A 17,025-nucleotide genomic window follows, 5' to 3' on the forward strand; every position below is an offset into this window, starting at 1 on the left:
ATAATAGAATGTTTACCTGACTGTTGGGTATTACTTTTACTGTGTCTTTTTCGCCTGAAATGAGACATAGAGTAAAACGTTGTTAACAATGATCGTGTCTTTTTTATGTTTAACATCAAATTGAATCTAAATGACATTAAAATTAACAAGAAAATGTGTATCAAAACAAATAACAACGAAAAACAACAACAACAAAAACAATTACCTGGTGCAGTTAAAGGCAACAATAGACAAGATAAACGCAAGTACTGTAACAGCAAATGTGCCAACTCCGACAGCAATGTAGCTCGCTACATTTGGATTGTATTCATGTTCTGAATTAACTGAAGATAAGATAAATATGTTTTTATATTTCTTTGGAATATCTTATATGTTTTATTATATATAATTATGATTTTCACAATTTTGAATTTCAGAAACAAAATACAAATTAATACATTTAATTTATCAAATGTATACTATAAATGTACATACTTTTCCACAAACGTAGTTTTTCAAATAATTTAAACAGTAGGGTTTTTCAATATGGAAATCCAGTTTTCCTTTCGTCCAGTGCTTATCTATTCTTAGCCGCAAAAAGTTAATGTGTAGGATTTGCCAAAATTAATGATGTAAATTGTGGTAAAGATAAATATGTTAAGTAAAACCCAAGTCATTAAAAGCTCAAGAAAAAAAAATACGGTTATCATTTACCTCCATTGATAAAGAATAGTTGTTCAAATGAGCCAAATTTGTTGACGATTATCAGTCTATATATTCCATAGCTTTCTTGCACAATTGCTTTTATATCAAGACTAAAGTTCAAGTCTGAACGATTAAGGTTTATATTATTGGTCGAATTAATATCTATCCAGACGTCACCATTGTGTTTCTGCCATAAAACGTTTTTTGGTTTTGGATATGCTATTGCAGTGAAATGAAGGGAAGCAGATTCGTTCAACGAAACAGTAATACTCTTTGTAACAGGATAGTTAGAATCAGGTCTCGGTGCACCTATCAAAGAAATTGTATTTTTTAAACAAACTCTTGTATAAATTGTTCTCAAAGCTTAGCCAAGCCAATTTAAAGAATTACTATTAAAATAAAATAAATTGAAAAGCGTTGCAACGCCGTTCACTCAGTTCGGGTTAAGAATGACACACAAATACGATTTTCATGCATTTCTGTATGTATTTCTTAATACTTTTTGCATATCTTTCTGTTAAAATGTCCTATCAGACCTATGTAAGAAATTCAATTTTTAATACTTTTGGAGTTTTGGATGTCACACAATTTCATGTGATTTGGATATACCGCTATAGTACGTTCTACTTGAAAACTCAAAGGCAATTAAAAATCCAATTCTTTCTACAAAATAACTCTTTTACTATAAAAGGACTTATTGTTGTATAAATAAGATAGTTTGCCATGTGCATGACAATGTTATATACACGAGAGCTACCATAAAATAATATATACTTACAATTAATTGAGATGAACAGTGTCTGTTTTGCCATGTCTTGGCCGTTATGCTTGTTTCTTCCACTACAGACATATATACCAGCTTGTTGACATGCAACAGACCGTATATTGTAAGAAATATCATTTGATTGAGATACATCTAATGCCTCTCCAGATTCAAAATGAATTGATGTTGTTGAAATAGGTTTACTTTCAATATGACATCGGAATAAAAGGTTGTCGCTTTCGTTTACTGTTATATTTGTTTGTTGATAATATCCATCTATAAAGAATGCCTTTACTGCAGATTTGTCTGCAAAATAAAACGGAAGCACGATTTCTTAATTAATGGATCCGCTTTCATATAAGCTGGAATTTTGTGGTTTGAAAAATACCAGCATATTAAGCTATCTCAATATACGTAACACACGAACAAAGAAACATTAATTTCGGCAATGGCAAAAATCCCTCTCGATAGATATGACAAAAAAACTTTAACAGAAATATCACACGGAAAAGCACATGTCTTTCACCATTCATTCGCTTAAATAACTTCTGCAGCTACATTGCTTGAAGCACTACTTTTAACATAACTCTTGCGTCTTTTTTTGTAATAAAGAACGGTAACATGTATATATCTGATTTCCTCGACAGATTTATAGATATCTAAAGAGAAAATAATTACATTTATATTTAAATAGAAATTTAAACATAATTATATACATACATTCGATTGTTAGATGGAAACTTTCACTGTCCAACCCTGTTTCCACTGGTTCAAATGTGGACGCCATTGTATTGTTGACAGTGCAGATGTATTCCATATCGTGCTTTCTAGACACATTTGAAATAACAAGAAATTGTGTTAACCACTTTTCTCCAATCTCCATACTGGTCGTCCATTTAATTTGTGTATTGTTTGGATTCCCCCGGATGACTGGACAAGAAATATTTAACGCATCTCCTTCCACTATAGTTTGATCAACGATCTTGCCGATTGTTGGTGGATCTATAGAATTAATATTAGTTAAAGACAAATGCATCTCTTTCACAAAATACTTTGTACCTATGTTAAAAATACAAGAAATGATAAATGTACGCAATTCATAATAAATTAAGCTGTTATACTGTCATGTGAATAAATAATTTAGAAAAGCATATAATTATATTATGGTGAACAAATATATCAGTACTTATTTAATCATTTCAGAATAACAATATGTAATGTATATAATGTTACGCACATAGAATGTGTAGCTCGAAAGATGTGTTACTTGAAACAAGTCGTGCAATCCCATCAGTCGGTTCAAGAACATTTGTCGCTACGCACGTGTAAAGTCCTTGATCTGCTTTCTGTGATTGCTTGCCATAGTGTTGGCCGTCAGAAAGGTGAACATTGTTAAATCTCCATTTGTATTTTGAAGACGGCTTACTATCACTGGTACAGTTTAAACGAAGAAGTGTGTTAATTAAAACCGAAATGTGACCTGTCAAAACTTCGTTACCAGATGTCATTGTTGGCAAACGTGGAGGATCTGAAGCAAAACGTGTAATAACAATCCAAGAAAACTAAATTTTTGTATATTGAAAAGGAGTTTGATATTGGAAATAAATCAGAAGGTGATTTTATATCATATCTATTTACATACTATTCAAATTATTGATCTCAATTATTATAAAAAATGATTTTCTACTCCAATTCAGATCGAATGGACTATACAATTCAGTGCTCAATATTTTATCGTTCGCGCTTTAAGCAATCGTTTTTAACATAACATAATAATATCAAATCATAGGTACCGTAAGTTATGTGTACAGTTTAGAAATAATCAAATGACACCAGATTTAACTCTATTATACGCATTGCTTTTTCATAAAGTATCGCCAAGACTTTATTTTATTTAAAAATACATATTTGATATACTCACATATAATTTGCACATTTATGGATAAAGACTGATTTTGCTCCATCTGTGTACAATCACATGTACATTTCATATCTGTGTCAGGTTTTGCTTTCCACTTTAACACGTCTGAGTATATTTCCATTGATGTACTGCTATATTTTAGACTACTTTTATCTGTTTCAAAGCAAGTAGTCCAAGAAACAATTGGTGCTGGATTTCCTCCTATAATTGTGCAATTTAATAACCCAGTACTATTTTCAATCACTTTATAAGTGCCCTCATTGAAAAGTCCATTTATTATTAATCTTGACTCAGGAGGATCTGAAATAGTACACATTTTAAAGCTATAACAATAATTGCCAATTCAGCTATGTTCGATAAAAAGCAATTTTTGGTTAACATAAAACAAAAAAACCCAATCCATGCTTTTTTCGACCTCTTTTGACCTTATTTCAAACACTGCAGTATTTGAAATCAAACTTAAGATGACGGACACTTTCGTTGAATACTTACAAGTGATATTCAGTTGAATTGGATCAGACTGTACTTTAGTCTGTATTTTCGTCTCTTCTACTGAACAAAATAGTTTCCAACCGTTGACAGTTCGATTAGGACTGTATAAGAATGTGCTGTTTGCATACGACATTTTGCCTCCAGTGGTGTCTTTATGATCGGACTGATCATGATTGTCTAAGATAGTCAAACGTTTTCCTTGGTTTATTTCTTCCGCAACTATCAAAAATATCTTCGGGACGGGACGACCGATAGACGACGTGCACGTAAATTGATAGCTGGAGTTTTCTGATATTTGTATAATCGTTCTGGATGGCCTTATTTCAACTGTTTTTACAGAAACTGTAATAGAAAAGAGTCATGTTTAAGATATCAGTCTGATACATTACAAATATAATGCAATAATATAAAGTGACTTTTGAGAAATGACACAAGATTAATAAAAAAATGAAGTTACTGGATCTAGCAAACCACTTAAATGTTGAAAATAAGATTGTGTTGCTTTTGTGTTTTTTATGTTTACAAAGATATCAAGCAATACATGTCAGCGTATTTCTATCATATTCAGAAGTCAAAATTGATATTCATGAACACCAATTAAACATCATCAAAGAAGTTCTTCTCTTATATAAAATTCAATTTTTGACATAGATTATTATAATGTTAAGATATGTTTTGCATATTGAAAACACTGACACGTACACATATACATAATATTGTACATATATTCAGTTCTAAAAGTAAATTAGAAAGTTAATAAGATTATGTGATGTGTTCTAGTGTTTATTTGTTAAAGCACGATTCCCATATCAGAAGGAAAAATAAACCATCAAGAATCATCCTCAGAAACAACACGTTATATCAATAGCTTAATCCACTGTTTGGGACTACTATTGAAATGCACTGTGCAGAAAAGTATGTGCATATAGCTTTACAAATGAAATGACATTGTTTTTTTTTTCTTATCTATTTAAATTATTATGTGTACATTTGAGGCATTGACAATTATATACTTATTTTCTTGACCGTTGAAGAGATATTGTTTTGATAAAATTATAATAAAATGTATAGTATTACAACTATCAACGTATTAATACACTCATTAAAGCCAATTAAAACATGTATGGAATAAATGCACAAGCATACAATTTGAAATGACCTTTTAAAAAAGTAAATTACATTATGAGCAATAAATAAATAAGAGAGAATAAAATGCACGAATATATCAATAACATGTTTTTCTTTCATCCTTTCTTTGGTGGTTTGGGGGGGGGCGGTAAATGTACTTTATACCTTTTACAAACACAAATGCTTTCTTTTTTAGACGTGTTGATGATGACAAAACCTCACAGATCCACGTCGACTTATGATCTTCTCTTGTAATATTGTAAATCTGAAGCTCGACAATGATTCCGTCCTCGACAGTATTTTGGCACTTACAACTGTATCTCTCATTTTCCGGATTTAATGGCAACATATCACATGTCTGATTATAAATACAGGTATAACCCAACGTTTCTGACTTCCATGAAATAATGGAAAACGTTGTGCTTTTGAGCATGCATTTGAAAGAGACAGAACTATTTTCTACCATGTCGTTTATTTCTGGTTGTATGAGATGTTCGATTGAAGTTTCACCTATCAGTGTAGAAAATCATTTAGTACATTTTTTCAAAAACATAAGAATGCGAATTGTGAACAAATAAGTGAAAGTGATAGTAAAACGTTATTTAATGGAACGCGAAATCCTTCATGAATACGCATGCTGTATAACTTATTTTTTGTTTTTAACAATAACATTATATTTTTCATCTATCTTACAAAAATAATGAAATAAATGTTTGCATACAATATTTGATCACGAAGAAGATAATCAGTTTTAAATAGCAAACTTTACAAACCATCAAACTTAGTTATTCCAGATTGAAATAAATTTGATTCAATTCAGGAATTTGACGGTAAAATATAAACAAATGTAAAAAAAGGGATCAATTAACAGATCAGGACCAATTTTCCAATAACAAGACTTGTCTAAAGCAGTCTGAAAGCAAATACCTTGCATTCCCTATAAAAAGTAATTAAAATACAATTTATCGTCTAAATATATCATTTTAGTGTGACAATTTTCAGTTTAGGAGTTTAACATACATGTATGACCACAAACTAGAAAGAATTATGAAATATGGATTTTGAAACACTTTCATTGGTTTTAATAGTTATCATACAATTTTAATGGCATATTGTTGAAATGGATAATTTTAATATCAAATAAAACAAAATATTAATATTGAATATTAATATTTTGTCGCAAAAGAAACTAAAAAACGACAACATATCAAACGTTATCATAACACATTAAAACATTTGTTACAGGAACTGTTTAAGATAAAGACAACGCTGTGTGTGTTCATTAAAAAATTATGGCACTCACAGATATTGTAATAAGCTATGAAAAATCACACTGCGACCAAAGACACTACATGGTACGTTAGATGCAGCATTTTTAAATAATTTCAAGAACATCTTTACTTTTTACCTTTAACTGAGAATACCATGCACAACACAAGAAAGGAGAAAACCTTTAACAAAATATCCATCACAGTTTATTGTACTGACTTTGAATTTAGAACAATTATTGTTATACTTCAAAGTCGATTCGATACCTTAGCAAACATCCTAAAGTATGAAACATAAGGTAGCGCTCACTCGCTTAATACTTCCTTGATTATATTTTCCCGTTTATGTGATTTAAACGCTTTATTAAAGTGGTATTATGCTCATTTTTTCATTGTGAAATTCAGCTGTATTGACTCTATATTTATATAGATTGAGTGCTAGACAGGTAATCGACCCCTAGTTGATAGTAGAAAATGTTATAAATCGGTCTAAAATATAACAAAAATCTCTCGGCAGCAATAATCATAACAAAATAACATGAAAATTGCAGACTCGGTTTGATTGACTCTGTACCGCTCCTCTCTTTTTATAAAATATACGATACAGTTAAATTACGGCGGATATTTACAGAAGTTTCCCCAGGATACACTAATTATTATTACTTATCGTTCATGCAAAGTAAATTATTAAGTTATAAGTAAAAATTGCTGAATATAAACGTACTTAAACTTTTACCAGTAAAATGATGATATTCCCAATGGATGGGCATACTGTCGCTTTAATATAAGTATTTTGCAAAACAAACGTAAAAGTATCAAATGAAAATAAAAAATAATGACTGAAAAACCAGTTATTCATATACCCTAAAGTAATTAGATTAGTAGAATCTAACATCTCAACAACCAGAAATACAGGTACAATGTTTATACATGTGCAATACTGTCATTTAATAATAATTTTCTTAAAGTATCAGTGGCATTGTAAGAAAACGGTTATGTGAGGAAACATGTTAGACTTTCCGCTTTTAGTGATCAGTGACACATTATAACATGTACTTGTTTTGGTCAAGGGAAAAACTTTCAACTGTTTATATTTATACTGTTTTATGAGTTATGCCCACTAAAGATGTCTCATCAATGTCTGTCATAAAAAGAGTGTGTATAATTTATGTTTTATATTGATTGTATTTATTGTGTTGAAGTTGACATTAAAATGTTTACCGGGTTCAAATTTAGATGTGGAAACAACTAGTGCTTTATAATGGATACTATTTGAATATATAACAGTTTTGTCCACTAATGATCAAGTAAGTCAGTTTATGTTTATAATGTCAATAGAAGTAGTTTTAAAAACTATAATTATTGTCTTACTTCATACCATCTTACTATAAGAAAAACATTTAAAGGTTGAAACGTTAGAAATCATGGTTAAAAAAGAAAACCACAGTGATACCGAATTCGTCAATAACTTCAACATAATTGAAAGTATAACTGTTATAACAGAAAAAATGAAACAGTAAAAGTAAGCCGTGTTAACAGTAGAATGAATTGATACTTTGTATTTTACATGACTAATGTGACTATGTGATTTTTGAGAATTTTTAGACTGGTTGAATTAGGTACCACTAGTATACCTAACATTATTGATCAATAGCATTATGAATATGTAGTTGACATCCATAGTGTATTTATTATTGCACAACACAATATGAATTCTATTTTTTATCGGGCACCACATTAGACCGAACAAATTCTTCCCCTTAATACATGGTTCTTAGATTATGATGACAGGAAGTTGCATTTGCCGATCACTCCCCTGCGTCCTCAGATTAGCTAATAGTTGTGAGATATGCTTATTTCTTCCACTGCAAAAATACGCACCAGTTTGTTGACACGTCACAGACGGAATACTGTCAGAAATATCTTTTGTTTTCGATATGTCTAATGTATTTCAGCTTGATCGAAAATCGATGTTGTTAAATCAGGTTTACTCTCAACAAGAAACAATTGATGATAATGTATAATTCTATTGCAAGAAATTGTAAGAACACAAACGAGACAATCAGGTAATATTGACTTGCAAGATCAGCCCCGACTCTCTTGATGAGAGTAGCCAGTAGGGAGAACTTGCATACATAATTTAATGTGCCCAAGGTAAAATCCTTTTACATGAATGTACAGACCAAGTGAATGAGCCATTGAATATACAACAATCTTCTATTATAACTAATCTTTTTATTATAAATTATCATATAAATAATTACAAAAATACGTTTCTTTGGATTTGAAACATGCAGTTGTTACAAAAGCTCATTTTTTTGTTACGTTTCTTATATGTAAGAAGCATAATATTCGTTTTATTTTACTTTTTATTTTATGAATAAATATACCTCACTAATTGCATATATATCTATTATGTCTATATGTGATGGACAAGTACTCGATTCTGAAACTATTATTTGTAATATTTGCCGTTTTAAAATGAACTAAAATATGTATCAATTAAATGGCATATGCTGAATAAACTAAATCAATTATGACATAAATAACATGAAAATTTGAATATCTTTGGAGCTAATGAAACAATAATGTACTAATAAATACAGAACGTTACGCTACACATTAAACGTTTGTAATTTTTATTTCCTTGACCAATTAATAAGACATTAATGCTCACAATACGTATATATTGGAACATCATTTTCAATATAACTATATATACATACGTTCAACTGTAAGATGGAAACTATTATTGTCCCACCCTATTTCCACTGGTTCAAATGTGGGCACCATTCTATTGTTGACAGTGCAGGTGTGCTTTCTTGACACATTTGAAATGACAAGAAATTGTGTTAACCACTTGTCTCCAATGTCAATACTGGTCGTCCATTTAATTTGTGTATTGTTTGGATTCCCTGGGGGACTGGACAAGAAAAATTTAACGCATCTCCTTCAACTACAGTTTGATCAACGATCTTTCCGATTAATGGTGGATCTATAGAATGAATATTAGTTCAAGACAAACGCATTTATTTCACAAATTTTAGAAACTTTGTACCGATGTTAGAAAAGATTCTAAGTTTCAAGACATGATAAATGTACGCAATGCATTATAACTTCAACTGTGCGTTTTGAGATGTTATACTGTCATGTGAATAAATATTTAAGATAAACATATATATCATGGTGTTTCTATTGAACAAACACAGCAGTATTTGAAATCAAACTTAAGATAAATGACACTTTCGTTGAATATTTACACGTGATATTCAGTTGAATTGGATCAGACTGTACTTTTGTTTGTATTTCTGTCTCTTCTACTGAACAGAATAGTTTCCAACCGTTGACAATTCGATTAGGACGAAAAAAAATGTGCTGTTTGCATACGACATTTCGCTTTCAGTGGTGTCGTAATGATCGGACTGATTTCCTTTAAAAGTCAAAGTATCTCCTTGATTTATTTCTTTCGCAACTATCAGAAATATCTTCGGGACTGGACGACCGATAGACGACGTGCAAGTAAATTGATAGCTGGAGTTTTCTGATATTTGTATAATCGTTCTGGATGGCATTATTTCAACTGATTTAATAGAAAAGAGTCATATTTTAGATCTGATACATTACAAATATAATGCAATAATATTAAGTGACTTTTGAGAAATGACACATAATTAATAAAAACGATGAAGTTACTGGACCTAGCAAAGTGGTTAAATGTTGCTGTTTGTGTGTTTTATGTTTAAAAAAGTATCAAGCAATACATGTCAGCTTATTTCTATCATATTCAGAAAGCAAATTTGTTATGCATGAACATCAATTATATACATGTATGAAATAAATGCACAAGCATTCAATTTGAATTTACTTTTTTAAACAGAAAATTACATTGTTAGCAATAAATAAATAAAGCGATAATAAAATGCACGAATATATGAAAAACATCTTTTCTTGTTCTTTGTTTCTTTTCATTCTTTCTTTGGTGGTTTGGGGTGGGGGGTAATGGTGCTTTATACCTTTTACAAGCAGAAATGCTTTCTTTTCTAGACAAAACCTCACAGATCCACGTCGACTCATGGTCTTCTCTGGCTATATTGTAAATCTGAAGCTCGACAATGATTCCGTTCTCTTCAGTATTTTGGCATTTACAACTGTATCTCCAATTTTCCGGATTTAATGTCAACATATAACATGTCTGATTATAAGTACAGGTATAACCCGAATTTTCTGACATCCATGAAATAATAGAAATTTGTTGTTCTTTTGAGCATGCATTTGAATGAGACAGAACTATTTTTCTACCTTGTCGTTTATTTCTGGTTGTATGAGAGGTTCGATTGAAGTTTCACCTATCAATGTAGATTATATCATTTAAGTGTCACAAATTTTCAGTTTAGGAGATTAACATACATATATGAGCACAAACCAGAAAGAATAATGAAATGGATATGATACATGAACACATGGGCATATGTGGTTTTATTATCTATTATTCATCTTTAATGGCATATTGTTGAAATGGATAGTTTTATCATCAAATTAAACTAAATATTATTATTGGAAATTAATGCTTAGTCGTCAAATATTCCTTATATGTAAAATGTTTACAAATAAACTAAAAATGTCTACATATCAAGTGTTAAGCATTTGTTACAGAAACTGTTTAGGATAAAGACAACTCTGTATTTGTTCATTACAAATCATGGCCCACACAGATTTGTATATTAATAATAAACTATGAAAAACACACACTGCAACAAAACCACCTCATGGTACGGTAGATGCAGCATTTTAAAATAAATTCAAGAACATCTTTACTTTTTACCTTTAACTGAGAATACCATGCACAACACAATAAAGGGAAAACACTTTGACACAATATCCAACATAATTTATTGTAATTGTTTTTTTTATATTCAGAACAATTATCGTTACACTACAAAGTCGTTTCGATACCTAAGCAAATATCTTATGAAACATAAAGTAGAACTCACTTGCTAAATACTTCCTTGATTATATTTTTCTGTTTATGAAAACAGGTTAAAGTGATTTATTAACGTGACATTATTCTCATTTGTCATTGAGAAATTGGGCTATATTGACTCTTTATTTCTATAAATGGAGTGTTACACAGGTAATCGATCAACAAGTGAAAAAATGCAATATAAAAGAAAATTTGAAAAAAAGTGTGATCCCTTGGAATCATTAATCGCAACAAAATAACATTAAATCTGCAGACTCGGTTTGAATGAGACTGTACCGCTCCTTTCCTTTCATAAATTGAAACGTTACCGTTAAATTACGTCAGATATTTACAGAAATTTCCTTTGGTCACACGAGTTATTTATTTATCGTTCATGCGAAGTAAATTATAAAATTGTTAGTAATAATTGCACAATATAAACGTATTTGACCTGTTCAATGATGATATGCCCACGGATGGGCAAACTGTCGCTTAAGTATATGTATACGTACAAGGAAAGAGCAAAACACGAAGAAAGTGCATTGAAACGAAAGCATAAAACAGACTGAAAAAAAATATTCATGAAGTACCCTTAATTAATAAGATTAGTAGCATCTAACATCTCAAAAAGAAAATACAGGTGTAATTTTTATACATGCGCAATAGAGCTATCATTGATTCAGTGCAAAGTATATCAACGTTATATCGATATTTGATGACATATATCCACGATACATAGATATATCGATACTTACTTCTAGTTACTTGCCTGGCATTCACTTGAATGTCTGTTTAAATTATTTCCGAATTAAAAACATGTTCTTTTTGAGTGTCTTGTTTTTAAAAGCCCATTGCATGACTGTTTTCTAGACCATTCTATTTTTGTCATGATTGTCGTGAAATATTTCCACTATATAACAAAAACATAACGTTAGAAATGGACATCTGCTTCTGTACATGTTTAAGGTGAACTTTTCATTATTTCTTGACATTTAATTAATTAGTCAAAATTATCGATTTCGTGAAATGTGTATCGATTATTGATCAACAGAAAAACCAAGTTGAACGATAAATCCATATAGTTTCTATCGATGACAGCTAAAGTGTGCAATACTGTCATTAAATATAATAGACCTGAAACAAAACCAACCAAGCTGGATATGAGAGTAAACATTAATGGTATTAAATCGTTTTACAAGTTATAGAAAGTGTTACGTGATTAATGTTAATAATTTTCTTCAAGTAATAATGGAGTTGTAAGAAAACGGTTATGTGAGGTAACATTTTAGACTTTCCGTTTTTTTAGTGATAAGCGAGACATTATAACATACATGTACATGATTTCGTCAATTGATAATTGTTGTAAAGTTTTGATGAAAATGCTAGTTTCTGAGAGTAGTCCAAACAAGAAGCTGGCAACACCAAAAAACACCGTTTTTATTGAAGGGATATAACTCAAAAAAGCATTGAATTTCATGTTTAAAACCTGTGTAACAAGTGCAAGTACTTGAGCTATCAATCAATCCTGGAAATGTTTCCATGAAATTGCATAAGTGATTTAAGAGGAGTATTCCGGACAAACTTTATTAACACCCTTTTTATCCAAGGAAAATAACTCCACCAACAATCAGTCAAGCAAAAAATCCATTCAATAGGCGCAAGTACTTAACCTAGAAATTAGTCTCGTAAAGTTTCAATGAAATTGCGTAAGTATTAAAGGAAAAGTAATCCAGACAAACTTTGAAAATTAAAATAATTAAAGGGCCATTTCTCTGACAAAAAATCATTGAACCAAGCAAAGACGATAATATGCACAACAAGACTTGGTTCAAGTCATTGCTTGAAGGTTTGGATGAAATTGCACGAGTAGTTTCTAAAAAGTATTTCGGACAAGATTCTGTTTAGCTGGCAAATAAAAAAACACCATTTTTTTCAGGGGCCGTAATTCTGCCAACAACCATTCAACGAAAAAAAAAGTGAAATAAGCGCATGTACTTACAGATCAATCCTGTAAAGTTTTATTGAAATTGCCTCATTGATGATTTTAAGTAGTTATGACAAACTTAAACATGGCCATCCCCCGCCGAATGTGTTTGCTCATTGTAAGAATGTACATATAGAAGAGCAGATTAATTCAATTTTAAGGTCTTTTGGCAATGAAAACTGATGACTGAAGTGATTACAGATTTGAAACCTATTTGAATACTGATGGCTGAAAATAACAAAGGGCAAAACCTCAAAAATATGAAAGGTAGAGTTATCATTCTTGTGCAATGCACACATTCTGATGTGATCTATCCACCTATGACGTTTCAAGTTGATACCTCTAACACCTTTTTGAGATAAGCTCCGGATAAAATAGTATGAAAAAGAACAAAGGGAAATAACTCAAAAATTATATAGGGAAGGGTTATCATTCTTGCGCACAGCATTCCTCCTCAATAAGATCTATCCACCTATGACGTTTCATGCTGACATCTAATACACTTTTTGAGTTAAACTCAACTCAGGTGAAAAATTAAGTATGAAAAAGAACAAAGGGCAGTAACTCAAAATTATATAGGGAAGAGTTATCATTCTTGCGCACAGCATTCCTCCTCAATAAGATCTATACACCTATGACGTTTCATGTTGACATCTAAAACACTTTCTGAGTTATGCTCCACTCAGGTGAAAAATTAAGTATGAAAAATAATAAAGGGCAATAACTCAAAAATTATGAAAGGTAGAGTTATCATTCTTGTGCACTGCACACCTCCTGGGTGAGATCTATCCACCTATGTAGTGTCATAGCCACCTTAGTATCTTTATGTTTGTACGGACTGACAGACGACGGAGACACGCTCCCTATATGTCCCCACTGCTCCGTAGAGGCGTCACAATAATTAAATTAATGCTACGCATTGATTATGATTTCCGCGAAATAAAGCAAGGACATAAAGAATGGACATATTATAATACAGAATATACACAGCATAATAAATAAGCACATAATACCATCACAAATGTCCATAACACGTTAGAGAATTCACAAAGCATAATAAAGTAGACAAAAAGTAAAATAAAGTAGACACACACTTTTATAAAGTTTGCATTTAACAAAAAAAAAAGAATACACACCTTAATATAACTAGAAATGCATACGATATAAAAAATAAATGCATCAATAAAATCATAAAGTAGACTTAGCACTTAACATTACATAATATTAAATTTTGCACTTTTGATAGACGATAATAGATTTTGTTGTTGTTCTGCTATGAGTTTGTTTTATTATTATTATTATTATTATTATTATTATTATTATTATTATTTATACAATGGTTGTCAATTTATCACTTGTACATAAAATGTTCAATCACAACAATCCTAGTTCCCGAATCAATTTTTATATCACACTCATGAAACACAATATCATTTAAATCATATTTAGAAAAAAACGAAAGCAATGAAATAAAAAATAAAATGACAAAAGACAGAAAAGAAATATTGCATGAAAAATATATGTAAAGAACACATTTAAACAACAACAAGATTGTTAAAATCCTGTACTCACCTTTTACTAAAAGCAATGCTGACTTTGTGAGAAATGAAGATGCTGTAGTTACCTCACAAATCCACATAGAGCTATGATCATCCTTAGTTATATTCTGAATTTCGAGATCTAAAATGAGCTCGTCGTTATTAGAATTTATACAATTACAATTGTAACTGCCGTTTCTTGATTGTGTTAAGATATTGTCACATGTTTTATTAAAACTACAAATATTTTGCTTTGATTCTGTCGTCCATGAAATAATCATCGACGTTTTGTCCTTTGTAATACATCTGAAGGAGACGGAGCTGTTTTCTATCTCGTCGTGTTGGTCCGGATGTATGAAAGGTCCAGATGATACTTCACCTAATAATTTTAAAATATTATATGTATATTATTATATAGTATGGGCGTTTCAAAACAGAAGGAGAGATATATAGAAACATATTCAATATATATTTTACTGTAAAAAACTTTACATTTTCCGTTTTATTTTAATACTTCAAATTTACATATATCAAAAGAAAATGAAATAAGGTAATATGCTCATTATAAATCCGGTTAATTTTATTTAAATTTATGTTTAAAAAAATCATTAACATTTAGTGTGTAGTCAATATTAAATCTGAATTTTGTCGAAATAAATTTTGAGCATAGTGATACATATTCGTTAACCAAATTTCTTCAAAAATTAGAATTCAGCTTTTTAAATAAACATTTCACTATTCTAGATTAAAACATAACCCTAAAAATATATCCTATTTTATTATGTTGTAGAATTTCTTTGGTTTTACATTAATTCACATTAATCTTTCCAGTTTTGTTATTGCTTCAAAAGATAGGTCTTATAAAATCATACTGTTTTAACTGTTAATATATGCTGTTCCTTTTCTATAACTGTTTGTAATGTTTCACATTATATTAGTTACTTTTATTAGTTTAACATATCCCAACTCAAGATCGATATTCCAGTATTTTATATTGACGAATATTTACGATGCCCTATCTTGTGGCGTTTTTACTTTATTTTATTTTTTTCTAACAGAAGTCTTTATCAATTGGAGCAAATAACAAAAAGGGAAAAAATATACTTTGAAAAAGGCCTGCAATTTATTTTATTTTTAATGTTAAATGTTATAATCGTAGGTAATTCAACAGGTGTAGGTTCATGCATTCACGCAAGTGCATGCATATTTGACGTAAATGATTTAAGTTTTATTTTTCAAAAGAACTTAAGAATTTCAATTTCAGAATGAAGACATGAATGCATTTAGCATATTACCTTCAACTGGGTATACAATGTACAACACAGAAAATGTCAAACACTTTAGATATATATCCATCCCTGTTTAGCTAATAAAATCAAAACGTAGAATAAATCTTATTAAATCCAAGCTTTTAAACCCATACAAATAACATAGTAAATTAGTGTTATGAATATGAGGTAGTACGTTATCTTATTTCCTTGTACACTTATATATTTCTTCCATTATACAGTGATTCAAAAGTAGCATATTTAAAGCTATACCAAACGACAAGATTAACACAATAAAAAAGAGATAACAAGCCCGGACTAATTTTAAATAATATTTTTAAATATCACCGACAAAAAATAAATGGGTATCATTGTATTTTATGGTTTTGATAATTTAAATAACCATCTGTTGTGAGGAAAAAAAACATTAACTAAGTGTGATTGACATTTAAACAAAGGTCGGGCATTGTATATCAGAGTTGGCTGAATTGTTTATTTTTGAGGATTAAACAATAAACATTAACTAAATAGGAAAGGCTTGCTCACTAAAGTCAGCGCTGTAAGTCACAGTTTGCTAAATTGTTGGTTGTTGAGGATTAAACAATACACATTATTATAGACAAGCAATAATTATTGTCTTATCATTTAAATTTATGTTAACTAGTCCGTTGACAAGTGATTGAGCAAAATAGTGACTGCAGACGTATAAAGACAGTTTAGTTAATTAAATTGTGCTGAAGCATTATTAATTCTATGACTTTTTACCAGTTCATTTTAAATGTTGAATTCTGCTTAAGCCGGCGGTGCAAGGGGGCGTGGACGGTAGTTTGCACTTGACAGTACCGTCCATGAACAAGCTCAATCAAACCGAGCCTGCAACATTTTCAATTTTGCCATGTTGGGCTTTCTTTAGTGATTCTTATTTCTCTTTATTTTATCGCAACATGAGCGGAATTTGTGTTGTGTGGAGGCCGTAAAAAGTCGCCCCGTACATTCAATCAGGGATATTATATTTCCGA

General features: G+C 30.3%; 1 protein-coding gene across 1 annotated transcript; it reads right to left on the bottom strand.

Moving 5' to 3' along the window:
• Nucleotides 1-201: 201 nt before the first annotated feature.
• LOC132758868 (hemicentin-1-like) lies at nucleotides 202-5,337 on the bottom strand. Its single transcript, XM_060750575.1, has 8 exons — nucleotides 5,154-5,337; nucleotides 3,861-4,202; nucleotides 3,369-3,668; nucleotides 2,685-2,975; nucleotides 2,168-2,449; nucleotides 1,463-1,753; nucleotides 694-993; nucleotides 202-323 (listed from the first exon to the last, which is right to left on the bottom strand). The coding sequence occupies exons 1-8, from the start codon at nucleotides 5,335-5,337 to the stop codon at nucleotides 202-204; spliced, it is 2,112 nt and encodes a 703-aa protein (XP_060606558.1).
• Between the last annotated feature and the right edge of the window lie 11,688 nt (nucleotides 5,338-17,025).

This window comes from Ruditapes philippinarum, unplaced genomic scaffold, assembly GCF_026571515.1.
Source record: "Ruditapes philippinarum isolate M1 unplaced genomic scaffold, ASM2657151v2 ctg271_1_1_1_1, whole genome shotgun sequence".
Classification (NCBI taxonomy): Eukaryota; Metazoa; Mollusca; class Bivalvia; order Venerida; family Veneridae; genus Ruditapes; species Ruditapes philippinarum.